The following is a 23,040-nucleotide window of genomic DNA, read 5'->3' as shown; positions in this document are numbered from 1 at the left end:
CCACAGGAGCCAATCCCCTGCAAGCAAATGCTGATGGCTGTCCAGAATCCTCATTTATAGACTGCTCTGCCTGCTTGAAGTCAAGCTCAGAGTTAAAGCCATTCTCCTGCCTCAGCTAAATGGATGTGGTGCAAACTACACTTGCACTTCAGTTGAAATCCACAGGGCATCTGGAGGTCACTGGCCAGGACCAAGGACAGTTGCACAGCATGGGGGACAGTTGGGCAATAGGACAAGTCCTGCCTGGAGGCTGCTGTCCAGATTAGGTGCAGGTCTCCCCAACAACAGAACAAGTTCATGGGCTCCCTTCCCAAGGCTCCCAGCATCACTGAATGAGAAAGCCAGCCAGGCAGCTTAGAAAGGCTCTCATTTATTCTGCGTCCTCCCAGGAGCTCTGCTCTATCCCTGCTGTGGAGCAGGCTGTGCTGTGATGGAAGCCACAGACACAGCTGATTCTGCAGTGACCACTGCCCTGTGGACAGTTTGGTGGTGGGGTCTCTCCGTGGATGAACTGGGGCTGGCCTAGGGCAGTCAGGATCCCAGGCCATCCTTCTTGCCCAGATACACCCCGCACCTTGCACCATGCTCCAATTTTCTTCAGGAGGGACCACCCACTCTAGGGCAAACAATAGGCACTTAATATGTGCTTCTTGGATATGTACAGTATGTGGCACTCAATCTCCAAGCTGTCAAGTGAGGCAAGGACAAAGTGGCTGCCAAGGCCACTGGACAGATTCAAGGCCAAAGAAGCTATGACCTCAACCCTGGGTGAGCAGCATGACACAGGTAGCTGATGGGCCCCTCTGGCCCCAGGCCTGGTTTGAAGTCAAGCAGTGTGTCCATGGCACCAACAGGGCAAGACTAAGGCTGCCCCAGGCTTGCCTTTGCTGGATTCACTGAGGGGCATGGCTGGGTACAGAGGCAGAGCAGCTGGCTGGGCAGGTGGTCTGCATAGGAATTCTTCCCCCCTGCAGCCAGATGTCTTGTCAGGTGTGGGGATGGGTTGAGTCACACAATGTGGCACTCGAGGGCTGAGTGACCCCTGTCCTCTAGTTTGAGGAAAGGGGGCAGGTACAGAGGCTCATGCTGGGGCCATTCCACTCAAGGCCCTCAGTGATCAGGATCCACGCTGGTCTGCATCACATCCACGTGGCTGTAGGACTTCCATGCCTGCCCGTTGCAGCTCTTCAGGATGCTTCCCAGCTGCCGCCCGGGGCCCACTTCAAAGGTGCTGGGGAACTCAGTGCCCTTCTTCCGCTTGTAGATACAGTGCATTGTCTGTTCCCACTTCACTGGAGACACCACCTGCTGCCCCAGCAGCTTCCGGATGTGTTGGGGATGCATGTATTTATGTCCACTGACGTTAGAGTGGACAGCAACCAGTGGCTTCTTGATGTTAATCCTGTCCAGAATTTTCACCAGGGGCTCCACGGCTGGCTCCATGAGGCAGGTATGGAAGCCACCACTTACCGGCAACATCTTGGTGCGCCTGAAGTGATACTTAGCAGAATTCTTCCGGAGAAACTGTAGGGCCTGATGGGGAAAAATGAGGAATCTCACTCACAGAAGCAAAAGTTCCAGCTGTTGCTTGAATCCTTATGTGTGTGTGGCAAGGGGTGCTGGGATGGAACCCAGGGGTCTGTGTGTGCAAAGCAAGAATTCTACACTGAGGTGCACCCTCAGCCCTTGGCTTTTTGAGACAAGGCCACTGTCCAGAGCCCAAGCTAGCTTTGTACTCACAATCCTCCGGCTGAGCTTCCTGGGTGCTAGGATCACAGGGTGTGCATCACCAACCACATATGGCCCACAAGCCCTTCAGCTATCACCTTAGTTCACTTTTTCCATTCTAGTTAACCTGGTTTTAGTCAATGCCCCAGCAATCTGTCTGTCTTTTTTTTTTAAAGACTTATTTTATTATTATGTGCATGAGTGCTTTGCCTGCATGGGTGCCACACTCATGCCTGGTGTCTGAGGACAATAGAAGAGGACGCCTGATTCCTTGGGACTGGAGTTATAGATGGTTGTAAAGATCATATGGGTTCTGAAAACCAAACGTGGGTCCTCTGCAAGAACAAGTGCTCCCAACCTCTGCACCATCATCTCTCCAGTCCCCTGGCGTTTGTTTGTTTGTTTATTTATTTATTTATTTATGGAGGGTGTTGACATGCACCTGCTCCAACTAAGATGTGACCATAGCTGTTTAGTAGAAACCATTGGCCTAGAACTGTCCAGTGTGACCTACCGTGTCAGATAGTCCCCAAGGGGCTGTGGTGCTCACAGGCTCAGAGGTGGTATTTGACGACACCCAGCAAAGGTGGCCCAGATAATGGGAGGAAACCACCAGGATGAGGACATAGAGTCGGTGGCAAAGAACTGTGTGTGTGCAGTTTGTCTGGATTTTGAGTCAGGGTCTCACTATGTGAGCTCGCCTAGAACTCACTGTAGACCAGACTGGCCTTGAACTCAGATATCCTTCTGCTCCCCTCTGAAGCACTCACTCTATCACACACGCCCTCAGCCATTTTCTCCAGGCCGTGCTCAGCAAGGCACACACCCTCCCACTGGGACCTCACAGGTGTAGACTCCCTGCTCCACATGGACTGGAGTCTGTAGTGTGGCTTCCCATCAACACTAACCTCAAGGTGTCCTGAGATGACCCTGCAATCAGGAAAGAGGTAGTTGGACACCTGGCACACCGGGTTCTCTATGCCCAAGGATTTGCAGTGCTCCTGGGCTTCCATGCAGGCAAAGGCGAAATTGGACTGGCGCTGGCCAAGGACAGACAGCATCCCACTGGGGACAGCTTCAGAGGCTTCTTGCATGGCTTCGGCTCGGACTTTCACTGCATACAGACCTATCCAGATAGAAGGGCGTTTGGAAGTCTAACTGAAATGGAGGGTGAGCCATCATCAAGGGGAACAGTGACAGTGGTGCTGACTGCCAGTCCAAGGGCCACAGTTCTGACCATCTTTATCTGCTGTGCTAGTGGTCACAGCGTAGGGGCACACGTACCGCACAGGATCGACCCAAGTTCAAATCCTTAGCACTTCTCATACAAGAGAAATCAAGCATGGCTATGTAAGCCTATAACCCAGCAAAGCAGGATGGTGGGGCAGAGGCAGAGACTGGCAGCCAAGCCCTGGGCAACGGTGGGCACACATACGTAGAACTGTTGACAGGAAGCAGGAGAAAAGGCAAAGAAGGTGAAGGGTAAGTGTGAACATCTCCCATGTTACTGTGAGATGCCACACAAAGACATGTAGCATACACCTGTGATATGCTGTCGTTCTGTAAACTGCACACGCAAAACTAAAGCCAGTGCTGTCAACAGGAATGGAGACACTGCCACCACGTCCATGGCAGCAATATGCTTTTGAAAACAGCATTGGGAAGTCGGGCAGTGGTGGCGCACAACTTTAATCCCAGCACTTGGGAGGCAGAGGCAGGTAGATCTCTGTGAGTTCGAGGCCAGCCTGGTCTACAGAGTGAGTTCTGGGACAGTCAGGGATATACAGCAAAACCCTGGTATAAATAAATAAATAAATAAATAAATAAATAAATAAAACCAAGCAAAACCCAGCATTGGGGCTGGAGATATAGCTCAGTAGCAAAGTGTTGCCTACCACGCTTCAGGCCATAGGTTCAATGCCCAGCACCAATCCCTCAAGAACACCTCATTCCTTTTTCCTCTAATCTCTGGAGGATCTGCCCCTTCTACCAATTGGATTCATGTATTGTGGACACTTCATGTTACAACCTAACAGTACAGTGGCTGTACTATTTATATTCTAAGAAGCTGGAACCTAGGCTGATTTCTGCACATTCTCAACCCTTCTCTCCCATAGGGTATGAAATGCTGTTCATGTGGGCTGACCTGCATTTTTTTTTTTTTTGATAACCACTGTTGATAAACATGTACTTGTTGGCTACCTGGGTCTCAATTCTCGAGAAATGTGCATTCATCCCTTCCCTGTATTGACCTATAAAGCAAACTTTAATCAATGAACAGATCAGCCAGTCAGTCACTTGTGGTATCTGCTCTTGCTCTCTCACTCGTGTGTGTGTGTGTGTGTGTGTGTGTGTGTGTGTCTGTGCCTCTCCTTCCCTTCTACCCCCAACTCTCTCTCAGATAGACTGTTACCTAGGCTAGAATTGAACTCAAATCCTCCTTACCCCCCTTTGAGACAGGATTTCACTATGCAGCCCTTGTGGGTATAGAACTTGATATGTAGACCAGGCTGGCTTACTCACATAGATCCACTTGCCTCTCCAAGTGCTAGGATTAAGGGAATAAGCCCCAGCTCAGTTCAGGTGAGCTTCTTGCTACAATCTCCCAAGAGGCCAAGACTACAAACATATGCTACTGTGCCTAGCTTCAGCAAAAAAAAAAAAAAAAAATCTTTTTTTTTTTAAATTTATTTATTCATTATATATACACTTTCCAGGATACAGTGCAAGATCTCATTACAGATGGTTGTGAGCCATCGTGTGGTTGCTGGGAATTGAACTCAGGACCTCTGGAAGAGCAACTAGTGCTCTTAACCTCTGAGCCATCTCTCCAGCCCCCCAGCAAAAAAAATCTTAGGAAAAAAATCTGGAAAGATGGCTCGTCGGTTAAGAGTACTAACTGCTCTTGCAGAGGATCCAAGTTCAGTTCCCTGCACTCATGCGGATGCTGGGAGTGGGCTTTACATACATACACTAGGCAACCAACGAGCAAAGTACTCATTTACTTTTGTTTTCGTGTAACACCTACTGAGCATCTTCCAGGTGTGACAGGCACAGAGAACAAATGCCTTAGGAATAAAAAAGGAGAGCCAGCAAGGGGGCTCAGTGTGTAGAGGTGCCCGTGGCCAAACCTAACAACCTGAGTTCCATCCTGGAAATACACATGTTGGAAGGAAAGATAGACTAATTCCTAAAAATTATCCTCTGACCTTCTTACATATGCCATGGCATGTGCACGCATGCGCACACACACTCACACAAGCACAGTTTTATGTAATTAAATAAAAGAATGCAGAGGGCAGTGAAGAAAGGTGAACGAAGGACCAGACTTCATGAGATCACACGTAAACAGTAAACCTGCATTGTATCCTTCAGGCTTCAGAGGGGATCAGTGGAATTCGGTCTTGAGCTCCAGGGTCATCTTCAGCCCTGTGCTCCCTTCGTGACAACCTTGGGGGTCCAGCACCACTGTCCAGAGTCCCCTGTCCCCACTGAGCCCAGCAAGAACACACCCGGCACAAGCCAAACTCCTGGTATACCTTCAGCAAACTCCATGGCTCCAGCAAACACGAGGGCTGCAAACTCCCCGACACTGAATCCAGCTGCAGCAACACAGTTCTCAATGACCTGCGGTGACAGAGCAGAGCATGAGGCTGAACCCGCAGCAAGAGTTCAGTCCCGGGGATGCACCTGGGAATTGGCAGAGCAGTTAAGTGTCACCACGAGCCGATTCTAATGGCCTGGTACTCCAGCTCGAAGAGGACACACAGAGCTGGGTCAGCAACCTGAGTCTAGCCCTTTATGGACGAGAACCTTCTGGAGAAAGATGGACGAGAGCCAATCCTACTCACACTATGACCCAGAGCTCTCGGTGCTCTCGCCTTCTCTGCACGGCCAGAGCAGTTTCTTGGGCACACAGGGTAAAGAAATTACTTGCACACTGCCAAGGCCACTCATGGCTGTCATCGCAGCACTGAGGGAGAATGAAGCTAGAGGATTTTGAGGTCACTGACAACACAGCCACATTACAGTTCATCGTCCCATGCTCCCAACCAAAGCAAAAGTATGATTCTCCAGGCCACAGAGAACTGGACTTCAGTCCCCCAGACCTACTTTATACTACTATTAAGAAAGTAATACTATAATCTCTATAAAAAGCACAGCCTTGGCCCAAAGTAAACACAGTAAACATGAAGTAAATGTGCCACAGGACCATACTCATTCCTGTAACTGAGCCTTCTGTCACTGCATCTTACAGCGTGGCTGTGAAGGCAAAACAGAGGTCTCAGCACCAGCTAACATGGATTGCCCTGGTATTACTCTATTTCAACAGCAAATAAAATCACATGCTATAATATCTGCCATGCCATTTTCTTTTTTCAGACAGGGTCTCACTGTGTAGTCCTGATTGACCTGAAACTTGCTATGTAGACCAGGATCCCCTGGAACTGGAGTTAAAGACAGTTGTGAGCTGCCATGTGGGTGCTGAGAATTGAACTTGGGTCCTCTGGAAGGGCAGCCAGTGCTCTTAACCGCTGAGCCTTCTCTCTATTGAGTCCCTCAATACATAAACAAATGAAATCTTAAAAAGATTTATGTGTATTTATGTTTTGCTTGCTTGAATGTTATGTGCACGTGGTGCATATACTTGGTGTCCACAGAAGTCATAAAACTGTCGGATCCCATAAACTGGAGTTATGGATAGTTGTGAACCACCACATGGGTGTTGGGAACCGAACCCAGGTCCTCTTACTTCAGAGACATCTCTCTGGCCCAACACATTCATCCTGAATGTACTATATTAGCTCGGTGCATTAAGTGTGAACTGTGTCTCTTCTAAGATGCAAACACCCCTGGAGCAAGGATTCTTGTTTTGTGCAGGGGGTCTAGAATACTAACAACGGGGACCAATAAGAACCAGACTGAAGACCCCGCAGACCCAGCAGACTCTCCTCAGCTCACCGCCGGCTGCAGACAATGTAGCTTCTCCACGGCAGCCAGCGAGGCCACGAAGACGGCGGGCTGGCAGTGCACCGTGCGGTCCAGGTCTTCCTGAGGCCCGCGCAGGCACAGCTCCAGCAGATCGTAGCCCAGCACCCGGTGCGCGGTCTCGTAGAGCTGGCGCACGCGCGGGAAGCCGAGCAGGCCGCCCCCCATGCCGACTGCTTGGCTGCCCTGGCCGGGGAAGAGCAGCACCGAGCAGCGCGCGGGCGGCCGCCGCGCCACCGCCTCCTGGGCCTCCTCCTCGGCCGAGCTGGCGTCCCGCAGCAGCTCCGCCACGTCCACGGCGTCCGGAGGCGGCTCCCCGTGGCTCGAGGCGGCGCGGCGTCCCCAGAGCCCCCGGGCCCACCCGGCCCGAGCTAACCGGGCGTTCATAGCGAGACACGGAGCCAGCGTTCGTTACCGCGGCGACAGAGGCACACTGCGGCTGCGCAGCCGTGCGGTCCTTCGCGTACTTCCTGTCGGGTCGCCTAGGTAGCCTGGAAAAAAAAAGTTCCTATGTTACCAATCCACCTCAGCTCTCAAACCATTTGCAGTTGTGTCTTGGTCCTGGAGTGGTCTGTGAGTTTTCTTAAGTTTCTACAGCCAGGAACCACAAACAGCATTCCAGAATGAACCCCCAATAGATATTTACGTACTAAATTGTGCAACGCCGTCCACTAGAACGTGGAAGAATACTGCGAACCCCTGCACGTTGTTTTATTTGTTTTTGCTCATGATTCTGCCAGCTGTACTAAGTAAGCAAGCAGTTCTCATGTTTCCTACAAGACGCAACCAGGTGTCCAACTCATAATAAGCAGTCAGTATATCTTAGTGCTATGGAACCAAGTCTGGGATCGTTTTCGGATTCGCTTTTTAAATTTCTCATTTAACAATCGAGGAGACAAACGTGTCAAGATTGAGAGACATATTTAGTGACAGAACAGGGAAGTTGTATATGTGCAGTCTCTGAGAGCTTTTGGGGGGGGGAGGTTGGGGGATGGGGTCCGGGTCAGAGTGATTCTGATCTCGCCCCTGTATCCCATTTCCGGAACTCTGATCTTTTCTCATTTCCTGCCAGTCTCTGCTAAGGCACCCAGGGGACAGGGACACACACACCCTACACTCACACATACATCCCACAGCACTTCATAATGAGAAGATCTATGTGGAGGTATGTTTCAGTGTACTCTGGCTGGCATTCCAATGCTATAGACTTAAGGGCCTAAATAATAGAAATTATATCTCAGAATTCCGGAGACTGAGAAGTTCAGGGTCAAGCGAGACACTTGCTGATGCAGTGACTGGATCAGCATAAGTGCCTTCACCAAGAATTTGACCTTGGGAAGCCTCAAACCCTTTTGCTTTTCCCTGTTGTTCTAAAATTTTTGCCTCTTCTCTCCAATAGCATTTCAACAATAGTTGTGACCTGTCTTCCAGTACCTCTGAGACTAATTGAAGCCAATCATGTGGGGTAGCCCATGTCTTTACCGGTTCCCTAACAAATAGTGAATGCAAGCTATAAGATACTACTGCATACCTAGTTTCTTTCAGATTGTTCATACTTATAGGTTTCCATCTACATTCTTTGAATCCTTTTGGGTATTTAGTACTTGATGGTTTGTCAGAGGTGACTTCAGGGTAAGTAGCTAAAACTCCTGGTAAGTTATCTCTGACTCTGGACAAGTACTGGTGGTGTTAATTCCTTTCCTTGTACCACCATCTTTTGTAAAGCCTGAATCTCTTGACTTGTGTATATTTCCAATGATTTCATCAATTCAAATAACTTTTGGTCCTCATTTTGCACATATGATCCCAAGGTATGAAATTTTTCCACTAATGATAACTTTTCGTCCTTGAATATTATTTGGATGGCGTGCAGATTGCCTTCCTGGAGAGATACTCTATCTGCTAACTTATAACTTTTTAACAGATTTTGATTGTCAGTTTTAACAGTGTGATTTTTTTAGGTAATTTCCCAGCACCCTTTTGTAAGGTTTCATAATCCATTGACATGCACTGAATTTTGTCTGTCAAATTGCTGTTATCCTTTTTAATGCTATTAATTGTTTTCAGCTAACTTTTGATTTTCAATGACATAAATCCTATCAGTTAACTGTTCATTATTAGTCTGTAAAGACTGTATCATTTTTAAAAGTGCCTCATTCTTGACTCTGCTATCAAATCATATTTTTAAGGGTACAATGTAAAGAACAAAGCTAAGTTCCAATATCATAAGAATGAAGGTATCAGAAAAACCACATAAGCCTTGCAGAATACCATCCATAGTATAAGCAAAAAAAGTTATTAAATTTGTGGATGGTGATATTGTCTGCTATTATACAATATTAAAATTTATTTATTAATCAACTTACCTTGTTAATGGGTTTTCAATATTGTTGTAGGTGTAATGATCTCTATTGGCCAGCAGGTGTCGCAGTTGTGCACGACCGGGAGTGGCAAGGCCACAAAAGTAGTTCCACACTAGCTCACATCTGTTTTTATAGTACCCAAGATCATGCCCAAAGTGCTCCAGCATCTCAAAGGCCATTGGCTGGGGAGTTTTCACAGCAAGGGTCTCTAAACCTGGAGGTCACTGATTTCATCTGGAGAGGCTGGGCAGCAGGCTCTAGAGAGCCTCGTGTCCCTTCCTCCCCAATGCTAGCATTACAGGTGCACACCTCCACATCCAACTTATTTACATAGATTCTGGAGATCTGAACTCAGGTCCTCAAACTTGTGTAACAGACACTTTAGAGACTGAGCTATCTCCTTGGTGCAAATGAGTCTTTTAAAGACAGAAAGAAAATAGAGACCCCAGTAACTGAACGTCTGGAAACCGAAAAGAAGAGAAGCTGTGTTATGTGTCTTGGCTGACCCCAGACTCTTTCCAGACACAGAGAAGGTGAAAGAACTGGCCTCATTCCCACAGCATCTGCAAAAGCAGCTGCTTCTCGAAAAGGGAGAAAGAAAGCTCAAAGCAACCTATTTGCAAATATCCTTGTGAAAAACTCTAGGACAACTCTGAGGCCTCTCAGCATTAGTGCTTCCCCCCTCCCCCAAACCAAGGACCTAACAACTGCACGTGCACGTACTGGAATGTTGGGGATTTTCCATCTCCCTGTGTCCTTGTGGATGTTCTCCAGATAGAACTCAGTTATTGGAATTGGGGCATGATAATCCTTAGATGTTGACTCAGTTCCGCGGCCTTGGTCAGGGGATATTGACTCAGTTCCTTGGATAAGCTTAGGATGACTCACAGATGTTTCCCCTTTACTCCACCTGATCTAGCAACCACTCTCTCACCATGGCTCAGACCAATCATTGCTAGTAGTCCTTTGAATCAGCCAATCCTAATAGTTGGAAAAACAACCCCCAGACTACCCCCTTGTTTCTGTGGCTTTTTACTTTAAAGGTAGCCTGTACCAGCTATTCGAGGTCTTTTGGCTTCTCAAATGCTGAAAGATCCTGTTGCAACAGAATTAAATCCTCATGCTTTTACATCAACTGTGGTGTGAGAGTGGTCTCTTGGGGCAACTCCTCCTCGGTGATTGGACTTCAGGGTCCAACACTTGAACATTAGTTAGATCCTTAGAAGCGTTTCCTCTCCCCAGCCACTGGTTCCTGTCCTGGGAGACACCTGAGCTTCCATTTGGAAAAGGTCAAAGGAGGAGAGGTATGGATGTGGAAATTCCTCTGAAGTAGGTTGATACTGAATGCTGGTTGCAGAGACCCCCTCCAGTGCTCTGCCCCAGTGAGCTCCCAGAATCCTAAAGTCAGACAGACCCTTATTCTGGAGTCCTGGAGATGTTGGCCATTCCAAAAGGAAAATCCTGAAGTCATTGGTATTCCAGGAATAATGAACCTTAACTGCCAAACTTCCACCCATAGACTTATAGACTTTCCTCTCTCTCTCTCTCTCTCTCTCTCTCTCTCTCTCTCTCTCTCTCTCTCTGTCTCTCTCTCTCTCAATTTCTCCTTTCTTTCTTTCTTTCTTTCTTTCTTTCTTTCTTTCTTTCTTTCTTTCTTTCTTTCTTTTTTTCTGACAGGGTTTCACTGTATAACAACCTTGGCTGTCCTGTAACTAGCTCTGTAGATCAGACTGACCTCGAACTCACAGATATCTGCCTGCCTCTGCCTCCCGAGTGCTGGGATTAAGAACGTGTGCTACTACAGCCTGGTTTATTCATTTCTTTTATTGTGAAAGACATCCAAGGATTCCTGGTCATCTGAGAAAAGCCTGCTACAGAATTTGGAAAAGAAAAGAGAAAGCCAGCACATAGAATTTGAAAACTGAGGAAAGAAGACAACAGTGTTTTTTTTTAATATTTATTTATTTATTATGTATACAATATTCTGTGTGCATGCCCAAAGACCAGAAGAGGGCGCCAGACCTCTTTACAGATGGCTGTGAGCCACCATGTGGTTGCTGGGAATTGAACTCAGGACCTTTGGAAGAGCAGGCAACGCTCTTAACCACTGAGCCATCTCTCCAGCCCCAACAGTGGTTTTTAAACATTAATTTTGGAGCCAGTGAGATGGCTCAGTGGGTGAGATGCTTGCTACTAAGTCTGACAACCGAGTTTGGTCCCTGGAAGCCACATGACAGAAGGAGAGAACCAACGTCTGCAGGCTTTCCACAGACCTCAGATACAAAATAAATACATGTAAAAATTTTTTTTAAAAAAACCAGCCAGGTGATAGTTACATACACCTTTAATCCCCAGTACTCTGGAGGCAGAGGCAGAAAGATCTCTGTGAGTTCGAGGTCAGCCTGGACTACAAGAGCTAGTACACAGAGAAATTCTGTCTCGAAAAACAAAAACAACAACAACAAAAATTAAAAAATAAAATTATCATCGACCTCTGCAGGAGGTAAGACGGTGTGCTTATATGACTGAAATGGGCAATGATATAATCGTGTGCATGAAAAAAATAGCAAAGCAGAACTGAAACAGTCAAGTTTAGAAGCGGCTGTTGGCACGGCCTGTGGGGTGGGGGCTGGGCGGGAGGGGGGGGGGCAAACGGGTAAAACATAGGAACTAAAGCAAGACCAGGGAGTGAGGGATCAGCACAGGAAGTCCAGGGCCTTGAGTGACAGGTGTTCCAGAAAGAGAAGTGAGGAAACAGAGGACAGGAAACAGAGGGGGATGGGGGAGCAATTCAATTCTGAAAAGTAACAACCAGGCTTTTCCACACTGACGGGGCTGTTGAAGCCCAGGCATGGTGGTTCACACCCGTAGCCCCAGTACTTGAGAGGCCAGGATGGAGGATCATGAGTTCTAGGCCTGCTTGGATTACAAAGGAGACTCCAAAATAAAGATAAAAAACGGGGACTGGAGAGATGGCTCAGAGATGGCACTGGGTTCGATTTTCAACACCCGAATGGAGACTCACAGCCATCTGCTAACTCCATTTCCAGAGTGTCCAGTGCCCTCTTCTGGCCTCTGTAGGCACCAGGCAAGGACATGATGAACAAACATACTTACGGCAAGACACTTATACACAGAAAATAAAAACAACACCCGGGAGGCAGAAGCAAGTGCATCTCTGTGAGTTCAAGGCCAGCCTGGTGTACAGAGGGAGTTCCAGGACAGCCACGGTTACACAAAGAATCCCTGCCTCGAAAACCAAAAACAAACAAGTAAATAAGTAACAAAAATAAGAAGAGCAGGCCCTTTGGGTGACGGCTCAATGGGCTAAGCTTAAACGCACATGGAAATTTGCATTTGCAAAATTTCAAAACTTTGCAGCCCAAACTTAAACTTCTCTGTAAGGAACCAGATAGATTACATCCAAAGGCTGTAGCAACAACGTGACTTCAACAGCTCAATAGACCAGCAACCTGTACAGTTGCATGTTGGTGTCCCAGCACAGGCAGCCCGAGGTCACTCGATCACAACATACATTCAGGGTTCTGATAAACAGTGGCCTTCTTAGCGAGGCATCAGTCCACCACAGGGGAGGACAGATTTGTGAGGTCACCTTCCAAGCACACCTGAAGAGTTTTAGGAGGTCTGGCTCCAGCCAGACAAAGTAGGGCCACTAAGGGGGAAGATGCTGTGGTCCACTTTCTGTTGCTATCACTGAATGTCACACACTGCGTCATTTATATAGAATAGAAGTTTATTTTAATTATTGTTCTTGGGTTGGAAAGTTTAAAGTCAGAGGCTGTGTCTGACAAGGACCTCCTTGCTGCTGGGACTTGGATGCAGGGCATTGCCTGGCAAGAGAGGCCACATCTAAGAACCTGCACTGCTGGCTTTGATAACAGACTCACACTCAGGATAACGGATGATCTATTCTGCAAGAATCATGACTGGATGGGGTCACACAATGAGTCCTCGGGACTGAGTCCCCTCTTCAAGTCTCACCTGGTCCCACCTCTTGGTTCTTCAATTCGGGAACTAAACTTTGGCAAGAGGATCCCCCAGGGGACATTCATTTCTTGGCAAATACACAGTCGTACATGAAATCGATCCAGGAGGGAGACAAGGGTGTCACAGAAGGGCACAGAGAGACTGAAAGGTGATGGACATGTACCAGGCTTGTACTGTCATTGCCACAGGGACTGGCAAGAAACAGAGGTGTGCTTAGAGATGTCACAACCAACCCTTTGGTTTTTTGAGCTGCTGCTTAAGAACAGGAGGCCCGGCATTGGAATGATGTCTAGCAGGTCACAGGCTCACCTTGTAACCCACTGGATCTGAGATTCATTCCGGGAACCTGTGTAAAATCCCTGGGTGTAGTGATGCCCAGTTACAAGCCCAGGAGGTTGAGAGAGGGAGATCCCGGTGGGGCTCTTTGGTCGGCCAGCCTACTCTAATTGACTCACAGGAAGAGGTTGAGGGCTGCCAGCAAGTGGGTGTGGCCAGGCATAGTGCCTAGGGCTTTACTACCACAAGGGGCAGAAAATAGTTTTGTTTTCTTTTGTTTTGGATGGTGCTAGGGATGGAACTCAGGGGCCAGTGCGGGCAAAGAAGGCAGCACTCCACCACGGAACTATTATCTTCAATCCCTCATTTAAAAAATCAGAATAAAATGATAGGTAGAATTCAGTCGGGCACAGTTGAAAAAGAATATAGTATAATACACAGCCTGGACTGGCTGCGAGCTCACAGTCATCCTCCTGTCTCGGCCTCCAGTGGTGGCACATGCCACCACTCCCTGACATTCATTGTTTGCAGAACAATGGCCTGCCTGCGGTGCCCAGAGCAGGGATCACTCCACTTTGTGCCCCTGCCCACCATGGGCTGAGAAGAAGACAGGGATGCCTGACCAAGGGCGGGCATGGGAAGCCAGGGTGCCTCCGCGGGCGGCGCGGGGCGGGGTGAGGAGGGGCGGGGTCAGCGGCCACCACCTCTGTGCGCAGTGTCCTTCTCAGAGCAGCCAGCAACTGCGTGAGTGGGACTGCGGATAGGTGAGACCCCCGACAGCGAGGAGACAAAAGGGAAACTGAGGCCGGCACCGAGCGGGCGGGACTCCTCCCGAGAGAGTGTGCAGCTCAGAGTGGTTGGCACCCTGGGGACTGCTGCCAAAGTCCTCTCTATCGGTGGGGATTGGGTAGGTTGCTGCCGGCAGCAGCTGGGCGCAGAAGGGAGGCAGAAGGAAGAGGGCCTCTGGCTGCTGGGAATCCTGCCTCCCTTGCAGGGGAGCACTGAGATCCGTGGGAAACTGAAGCTGTGCAAAGGTTCACCCTGGCAGACTATAGTAGTCAGGACTTGCGCCCTGGTTTTCTGATGCCAAAGCCTGCTTCCTCTGCATGCATGCCGTGGCCGCCTCTCCTGCGCGGTGATGTGTGCACTCGGGCACTGCATGCTCAGATCTGTGCCTAGCAATGGCTGGACCGAGACCCGCTGGCGTCCAGAAACTCCAGACAGTGGGTACCTGACGGGTGGGACCGACAAACTTGCTTTTTACTCCAGTCTTCTGCTTCCTCTGTTCACGTTCCCCTTGTTAGGGGTTGTGCAAGCGGCGCCTGAAAGCCTGCTTTGTTTGAAAAAGTTGCCACTGGGGTGTTGGGAAATGGCGTTGCCCAGACCTCATGATGACTGGTTCCTGCCGGTCCTATCCGATCTGTTGCTGGCGCTGTAATTACTTTCAGTATGAGAAAGGCTGGCTGGCAAAAGGTATTAATGAGGATTTGCAGGTTTGTTAAGAATAAAAAGCCCTGAATTTCCCCGGGACAGCAATGGTTCGCTGGAAGGAAAGCTCAAGGATGGGGCGGAGCTTCAGGCAGCGCAGGGAAGAGGGCTGGCTCCATTCTGTTTCTAGGTCACGGACTCTAGGGAGGTCCCGGAGCAACAGGTGCCCCAGACCCACTGGCCCTGTCCTGGCTTCACAGACTGGGACACTGATGTCCCTGAGTAACGGAAGGTCTGGACTTGCCTAGCCAGGAGTGAAACACTATAGAGGCTGCCGGCTCCGGAGCCTGGGTGAAGGAGGGCTCAGGCATCCTATCTGGTCCGGGGCTCCAGATAGCACCATGGATAGAGAGGTTGGTGCTGTTGGCCTGAGACCTTTCGGACACTGGGAAGAGAACTGTGGTGGTCTGTGGGCCTGGTCCTTGCCCAGGGAGCTATAAGCCAAGCAGAGGTGACAAAGCTTTCCCAGAGTGGCTGTGTGGCATTGTGGGCTTTAGAGACACAAACCTGGACAATCTCTTGGACCTCAGTTTCTTCACTTGGAAAGTGGCACTAGCAAGAAGCCCCCTTTGGGTCCTGAGCAGGTTGTGTGGTGGCTGAACGCTGCCTCATAGCCACTGTGAGGGATACAGGAAGCTTTGACAGGATGAAGGAAGAGTCCTGGGCCACTGAGCAGTGAGGGAATGATGTGTTGGTTCCTTCCCCAGAGTCGTGGGGTAGTGAAAGTGGAGAAGTCCTGTAGCCACGGCTCTGATCTCTATTGCCGTGCACCCTCTGTCCAGAGTGTTCTCCAGAGGTGGAGAGGTAGCCACTTCCTCCCCCAGAGGAAGCAGTTGAGTGGTCCCCTGCATGGATAGCCACAGCCCTGTGTGGAGTTTTCCTGGGGGATCTTGGTACCCTGTCTTTTATTCTGGAACATCCCAAGGCCCCTCAGCAAGCTGGCAGCAGGGTGCGGCTTTGGATGTTCCGTGCCTTCTGGAAGAGGCCGAGGTAGACAAGGGTGAGCAGATTGGCTTTGCCCCCTCTGAGTATTCCTGCCCTGGCCCTCTATACCCTCCAGGGACTCCACCCTGGGCTGATCTCCTACCCAGCCTAGCCCACGGTGACTCAGCTTCATGGGCCCCACCCTTGCCTGTCTGACACCCCTCCAGGCGGGTGACTCAGGAACCGGGCAGTCTCCAAGAGGCCCCTTTCTCCTTCAGTCTCAAGTGGGGTTGGTGACTGTCCTGTTTTGTGACCTTGAATGGGAATAGGGGTCCTCCCTCTGATCCCCTCAGTGCAGCAGAGTATAAACACAGCCTGACCATTTGGGGACAGCTGGAGGATGTCAGCAGAGGCCTAGAGTTCAGTGTCCTGCACCCAGATCCTAGCCACATGGTATGTCCTTGGGATAGCCACCACCCTTCTCTATATAGTGGATGGATAATGGGAGACTTGACAGACTCTGGAATCCGTCGATAGAGACACTAGTTGATCCCATTTGTGAACTTCCTGGGCACAGAGCATGGGCCTGCCTGCCCACTCTGCTGGGTGCTGTGACAGGAGCACTTTTGCCTGCAGAGCCTGCAGAGAGGGAAGGAGGGAAGAGGTATTGCTGCGGGGTGGGAGGGGGCGATTAAGGCTGGCAAACCTCTAAGGCGGAGTTCTCAGGAAGGAAGCCAGTTACACAGGTTCTGACCTGGTAAGAATGTTCAGAGAAGGTGCTGAGGGACCTAAAGGGGTTCCTAATGGTGGGGAGGAGCCGGGCTGGGTTGGAGCAAGGAGCGACTGCCAGCAGGCGTTGGTTTCTTTGTGGGAGATGGGTATGTTTGGAACTTGGTGTTGGCAGGGAAGATTGTTAGTTTAAATTTGGGGAGTTTCACCTCAGCCAATGAAACACGCTGCTGCTGGTGGTGCTTGCCTGTAATCTAAGCCTTTGGAAGTTGAGGCAGGAGGACTACTATCAGTTTGAGGCTAGCCTGGGCTACATAGTGAGTATCCTTGTATACCTAAAAAGAGGAGAAGAAGCCACAGTATAAGCTAGGCCACAGTCGTGCAAGCCTGTAATCCTAGCCCTCAGGAGTTAGGAGGCTGAGGCAGGAAGATGGTGCTTTCAAAGGTTAGCCTGGGCTATAGAATGAGTTCCAGGTCAGCTTGAGCTTCTGCCTTAAACAAACAAACAACTAACAAAAGCAATAGCAAACAGCTCTTGGAGCAGGGGCGATACTGTGACGGGGAGTTGGCCTCACCTAGAGACAGTGACTCTTTCCTTGCTCCCCCCTTAGCCCCTCTGATTAAAGCAGAATCTCTCTGTGTACCCCATGCTGGCCTAGAACCTACAATCCTCCTGCCTAGGCCCTCCCAGTGCTGAGGGGTTACAGGCTGCACCACCGTGTTTGCAGAACACTGCAGTTGCTAGTCCAAAATTCGACAGATGCATAGCAAATGGCTCTCAGGCCCCACCCACTTCCCTCTCTCCTCAGGCAGCCTTTCCAGACCCCAGGTGCTCCCCTACAGCTTCTCAGAGCCCCAGATACTCCCATTCACACAGCTTCTCAGTCAGGTTTGACCTCCAGAACACGCTGCCTCCCCACCCAAAGACAAGTGGGCCCACCCTGCTTTCTGTCACTCATCCTCTGCAGTTACCTGTCTCCCCCTCTCTCCCCAAAAGCTTATGTTGAAAACAGTTTTCAACTCATTAAAAATGTCCTCTAAGCCATGATTCAGTGATGTAGGTGAGTCACCCCTGCTACACAGGTGTCTGACACAGAAAGTTCAAGATCTGTCTGGGCTATTCTAGTCCCTCCCTCCCTCCCTCCCTCCTTCCCTCCCTCCTTCCCTCCTCTCCTGTCCTTCCTTCCTTCCTTCCTTCCTTCCTTCCTTCCTTCCTTCCTTCCTTCCTTCCTTCCTTCCTTCCTTCCTTCCTTCCGTCCCCAAGACAGGGTTTCTCTGTATGATCCTGGCTGTCCTGGAAATCACTTTGTAAACCAGGTTGGCCACGAACTCACAGAGACCTGCTTGCCTGTGCTTCCCGAGTACTGGGATTAAAGGCGGATGCCCCCATCTCCTAGTTTACTTTCTATTGCTGTGATAAAGCACCACGACCAAAAGCAACTTGTGGAGGAAAAGGTTTAGTTGACTTGCAGCTTATAGTCCACCGAGGAAAGCCAGGGCAGGGACCTGGAGACAGGAACTGAGACAGAGGCCATGGAGGAGTGCTGCTTACTGGCTTGTTCCCTTGCTCAGCCTGCTCTTTCAGAGCCCAGGACCTCCACCTGCCCAGTACTGGCACCACCCACATTGGAATAGACTCTCCCACATCAATCATTAATTGATAGAATGCCCCACAGATTTGCCCACAGGCCAGTCTGATGGAGGCATTTGCTCAGTGGAGGTTTCCTCTTTCCAGATGACTCTCACTTGTATCAAGCTGACAAAAACAAGCAAGCAAGCAAGCAAACAAAACTAACCAGGACACTTAGTGAGACTTTGTTTCAAAATAAAAAGTGAAAAGACAGCTGGTCGTGTAATCAGTGGTAAAATGCTTTTCTGGTGTGCGTGAGGCTCTGGGTTCCCTGTCCTTAGGGTCAGCAAGAAAAGGAGGAGGAGGAGGAGGAGGCAGCAGCTGCCCAGGTCCAGAGTTGGGGCTTAGCTCAGAACACCTGCTGGCACGCTGAAGCCCTGGCTTGGATTCCCAGCACTCAGAATTGAACAAATGAAAGTCCTCTGAAGCTTGATTGAGGGAGTGTTTGAGACTCCCCATTGTTGGGCACAGTACTAGCGACTTTTCTGTTGCTGTGTTAAAACATACCAACGCACGTTATAGAAGGCAAGGTATTTGGCCTCTAAGAGTGCTGAGAGTCTATCTTGGTGGGGAGGCATGGCGTCAGGCAGGCATGGCGGAAGGAACAGGAAACTGAGAGATCCCTCCTTCAAAGGCAAGCAGGGGGCAGAGAAAGCGAACTGAAGTAGGAGAGGCTTTTGGCTTGCAATGCCTGCCCCCGGGATGTACTTCCTCCAGCAAGGCCACATCTCCTAAGCCTCTCCAAACGGCACCATCAACCAGAAGCCAAATATCAAATACCTGAGCCCACGGGGGACGTTCTCTATCAAACCACTTTAGGCAGTGAGGTGGTTTTTGTTGTACTGTAGACTGAAGTTAGGACCTGGCTAGTCAAGCCCTCTGTGTACCTACCACTGAGCTACATCTCCAGCCCACAGAATTTGTATGTGGGAGGTTAATCTCTCTCTGTGTGTCTCTGTGTGATGCACATGTTTGTGTATGGGCGTGGAGGCCAGAGGTTGACATTAAGTGTCTTCCTTAATAACTGCCCACTTGGTTTGCTGAGGTGGTATCTCTCAGGGAGCCAAGTTTGCAGATTCCTGCTGGTCTGGCTGGGATCCCGTCTCGGCCTCCACAGTGCTGGGACTGCAGGTGGATTGCCATACCCACCCTCATTCCTATGGATACTGGGGATCCAAACTCCACTTTTCATACTTGCACAGCAAACACTTGACCCTACTGAGTCACCTCCCCAGCATGGCTTCTTATCTAATGCAAGCAGACACCCCGATTCTCCAGCTGCTGTCCGTGTGAGTGTTTATGGGAACTATTTTTTTTTTTTGATGGGGAAACTGAGCCTCAGTCAGGGTACTGACTGGCTTAGTACTCCCATAGCAAGCAGAGGCAAAGCAGCCTGGACTTCCACACTAGGGTCCCCCATTTTCTAGCTCACAGGATTTTGACTCCAGCCCAGAGACTGGCTGCAGAGGGCCCGGGACCAACTATAAGACATGGAAAGAGGGCTGGCTGTCAACCTTGAATGTTTTCCTGAGTGTCCATGTGAACGTAGCATTGTGAACAGGGCAGAGCCTGGCCCAGAGTACTGAGACCGACCCCTGGGCAAGGGCACGAGTGTGGATGGTGTGTGGACTCTGCTCTCCTCCCTCGCCCATCAGGAATAGGTGGGCTGGTTGATCCTGGGGGACAGGACCTCAGAGGTGCTGAAGGCGATGCTGTGCTGCTTCCCATGGGTCTTTAGAACGTCTCTCACCCGCCCTTTGTTCTCTTTCAGATCTTTCCAGGACAGCGGTTGCAGTAGCTATGGCTCCATCCTGGGTGCCTGCCGTGGGCCTCACTCTGGCGCCCAGCCTGGGGGGCTTCATGGGCTCCTACTTTGTGCGCGGTGAGGGCCTCCGCTGGTATGCTACCCTGAAGAAACCCTCCTGGCATCCGCCTCGCTGGACACTGGCTCCCATCTGGGGCACGCTGTATTCAGCCATGGGGTAGGTGGCTGCAGGTGCCACCTTGCACTGTCCTGTTCCCCACGGAATCAGGCTGGGCACTGAGCTCTTGTGCAGAGGGAGGCCCCAAGACAGAGTGGCATCATTCCCCCCTTAGGGAAGGGAGGGTGGCAAGGCTGCCAACCTATGCATTGCAAGATTGAACTTTTTCCTGCTTGCCTCTGGGAACCCTGCCTGAGCTTACACTACTTAGACTGTCCCATGTATAAAGGTCAGTGTGGACAACAGCAACATGTGCTAAGACAAACAAGTAGCAGCCACATCCTTTGGTCAAACTGTACAGCACCAGACCCTGGTGTGGTCCATTCCCAGAAGCCCTCTGCAGTCGTTGCCTCATGGTTTCAACAGCCTGCACAACCAAGCTTCCACTTGTTTGGCCCCTTACCCCCAGCCTTCATCCTGTAACCACACACTGACTTAGGGTCTCAATTCGAACCTCCACAGTGATTTTTTTTTTTTTTAAAGAAACAAAGGCCCAGAGACGGCAGGCAGCTTCTCTGAGATCACACAGAAGTCAGTGGCAAGACATACCCAAGCTATCGCTGAGTGGTCTTGGGAGGGTAGCACTCTTGGCCTTGCCTTGTGATGTCCTGACCTGTTGTCTGTTTCAGGTATGGCTCCTACATGATCTGGAAAGAGCTGGGAGGTTTCACAGAGGATGCTGTGGTCCCCTTGGGTCTCTACACTGGTCAGCTGGCTCTGAACTGGGCATGGCCCCCCATCTTCTTTGGTGCCCGGCAGATGGGCTGGGTAAGTGTGGCCGTAGCTTGACTCTGAGGTTACTGGAGATGGCTCTGGGGGAGCAGGCGACAACACATGCCAGATGGGGTCAGTATCTGCAGCTGGCGGGGGAGGCTGGTGGCTTGCAGCACCTTTAGGAGTTGCTTGAGTCAGGTGCAGTGGGGCCCCTGAAGCCCCAGCTCTCAGGAGGTTGAAGTGGGAGGATCAGTTGAGCTCAGAAGAGGGCTAGGCCACCCTAGGTGACAGTGACCTGTGTACTAACACTGTCTCAGTCCATCTTCGCTCCATGAAGAACGTCCAGAGGGCCAGGTTGAAGTGGGTGGGGCTGTGATTTTGGGTTTAGAAGCCATGGCAAGAGACGCCAGCATTACATCTGGTGCTGTGTGCGTGCTGATACACGGGGACAAAACCTCTCCTTAAAAATGTTCTTGTTCAGCTTTGGTGATACATGCCTGGCCTGTAGTCCCAGCAGAGGCAGGATTGCTTTAAGTCTGACAGTCTGGTTTACAAAGCTAGTTCAAAGTCAGCTAAGACTACGTGGTGAGACCGTCTTGAAAAGGTTATTGCTAAGCCTGGGGCGTGCACACCATGGCAGTTTGACCCTTCACACTGGTCTCTTGGGTCAACACTTGACAATGTTGTATCTTCAGATCAGAAGCCTTCCAGCTTCTGTGTCCCCTTGGGGCTGTCATACATGGCACAGCAGGTAGGGACTTACAGATAGGGAAACTGAGGCTGATAATGGAGAGCAGAGGTAGCTATCACACCTCAGGGATGCTCTAGAGCTAAGAGAGACTTCCAACTTTTAGACCCAGCATGGCCTTAAGCCTCCCCACCTCCTGTCTCTGCAGGCCTTGGCAGACCTTCTGCTTGTCAGTGGGGTAGCAACCGCCACAACCCTAGCCTGGCACCAAGTGAGCCCACCAGCAGCCCGCCTGCTCTACCCCTACCTGGCCTGGCTGGCCTTTGCAACCACGCTCAACTACTATGTATGGCGTGACAACCGTGGCCGAAGTGGTGGCTCACGGTTCCCAGAGTGAGCACACCCTGCCCACCAGGACCACAGCACTGCCAGCCAGCTACCATGGATGGTGACCATCATGCTTTCATGACCACCGGGCCTGCTGCTCTACCTGGGTCTTGGCTCAGGGAGCCACCAGGCGGGTCAGGGTGGTCCGTGCCAAGTCCCATCCAGGGACAGTTGTACCTGCCTTTCTGCACTGCTCCAGGCATGCCCCAGGATCATGGGGCTTTTAAAGCTAAATAAAGTCTTTTAACTTTATGTGCCGTAGACTCTGTAGTTAGTGGGGTACCCGGTCTGTGTGACGACAGAGGCTGTGGCCATGCAACGTGGCTCTGTTGCTTGGGCTATTTAGGCTGCATCCCCAAGCTTCTCTACCTATGGTAATTTGCCAATACCCAACTGACAGGAAGAGGGTGTGGAGGACCAGCACCAGTCGACAGGGCCGCCTTGCTGGCCCAGACCCACTAAGACCAGGAGTCGTCACCTACCCCTACCCAGGGCTCCATCTGGATGACCTATAGCCTCTTTAGGGAGCAGTTGGCAGACAGGACAAAGTGCCTTTCACATAAGCATTGCCTCACCCTCCTCCCTTCCATATGCCTCATGGGTGCATATGGTCTCCATGGGGCACCTGTGTCGGAGACCTTCGGGGACAGCGGACCTGAGACATGGAAGGGCTTCTTGGCGGTGCTCTTGTCACATGCAGGTCACAGGTCACACAGCCCCAGCAGTGCTCCACAGCATGTTCCACAGTGAGTCCTTTGTCACCTTCGTATGTGCTTCCCCGTCCACCACTGGAGGTACCCTCTCTTCTCTTCCTGCAGCCTTTGGTGAGAAGGGCACACTGCCTGTGCTGGCTTAAGTCACTCTCTGGTTTGTGTTCCTTCCTGCAGCACAGGCCTCAAACCTTCCCATTTATGTCCCCAGCCATCTGACTGACTACAGAGGGGCTGGGTGCCCACCTGTCAGCAGGGAGGCCATGATGACTCTGGATAAGAGGGTTGCCCAACTTCGGTTTCTGGTCAGCAACTGGCATCTCCCCGGAGGAGCCTACCTGTACAAGGACCTCCAGAGTTCTGCCTCTTCATTCCTCAGCAGTGTTGCCGTGGCTGCCTGGGCTCTCCAGCCAACTCCACATGC

The 23,040-nt window shown here is 50.6% G+C and overlaps 2 protein-coding genes across 3 annotated transcripts; one reads left to right on the top strand and one right to left on the bottom strand.

The window, feature by feature from the left end:
• Positions 1 to 341: 341 nt before the first annotated feature.
• Mcat (malonyl-CoA-acyl carrier protein transacylase) lies at positions 342 to 7,169 on the bottom strand. The gene is made up of 4 exons (XM_050130780.1): positions 6,691 to 7,169; positions 5,268 to 5,355; positions 2,637 to 2,854; positions 342 to 1,533 (listed from the first exon to the last, which is right to left on the bottom strand). Exons 1-4 carry the CDS (start codon positions 7,102 to 7,104, stop codon positions 1,111 to 1,113), a joined length of 1,143 nt encoding a protein of 380 aa, XP_049986737.1. The 5' UTR covers positions 7,105 to 7,169; the 3' UTR covers positions 342 to 1,110.
• A 6,873-nt stretch (positions 7,170 to 14,042) lies between these two features.
• On the top strand, positions 14,043 to 22,158 carry Tspo (translocator protein). 2 transcript variants are annotated; one of them, XM_050131005.1, is made up of 4 exons: positions 14,043 to 14,128; positions 19,907 to 20,117; positions 20,747 to 20,885; positions 21,728 to 22,158. In XM_050131005.1, exons 2-4 carry the CDS (start codon positions 19,936 to 19,938, stop codon positions 21,914 to 21,916), a joined length of 510 nt encoding a protein of 169 aa, XP_049986962.1. In that variant the 5' UTR covers positions 14,043 to 14,128; positions 19,907 to 19,935; the 3' UTR covers positions 21,917 to 22,158. The 2 variants fall into 2 exon arrangements, with proteins under 2 accessions (XP_049986962.1, XP_049986972.1); XM_050131015.1 differs by having other exon boundaries at positions 14,123 to 14,271.
• The last annotated feature ends 882 nt before the right edge of the window (positions 22,159 to 23,040 follow it).

The sequence above is a fragment of the Alexandromys fortis genome, unplaced genomic scaffold, assembly GCF_014885135.2.
Source record: "Alexandromys fortis isolate MF-2015 unplaced genomic scaffold, M_Fortis_MF-2015_v1.1 scaffold_28, whole genome shotgun sequence".
Lineage (NCBI taxonomy): Eukaryota > Metazoa > Chordata > Mammalia > Rodentia > Cricetidae > Alexandromys > Alexandromys fortis.
This window is presented reverse-complemented; position numbering and strand designations above follow the sequence as displayed.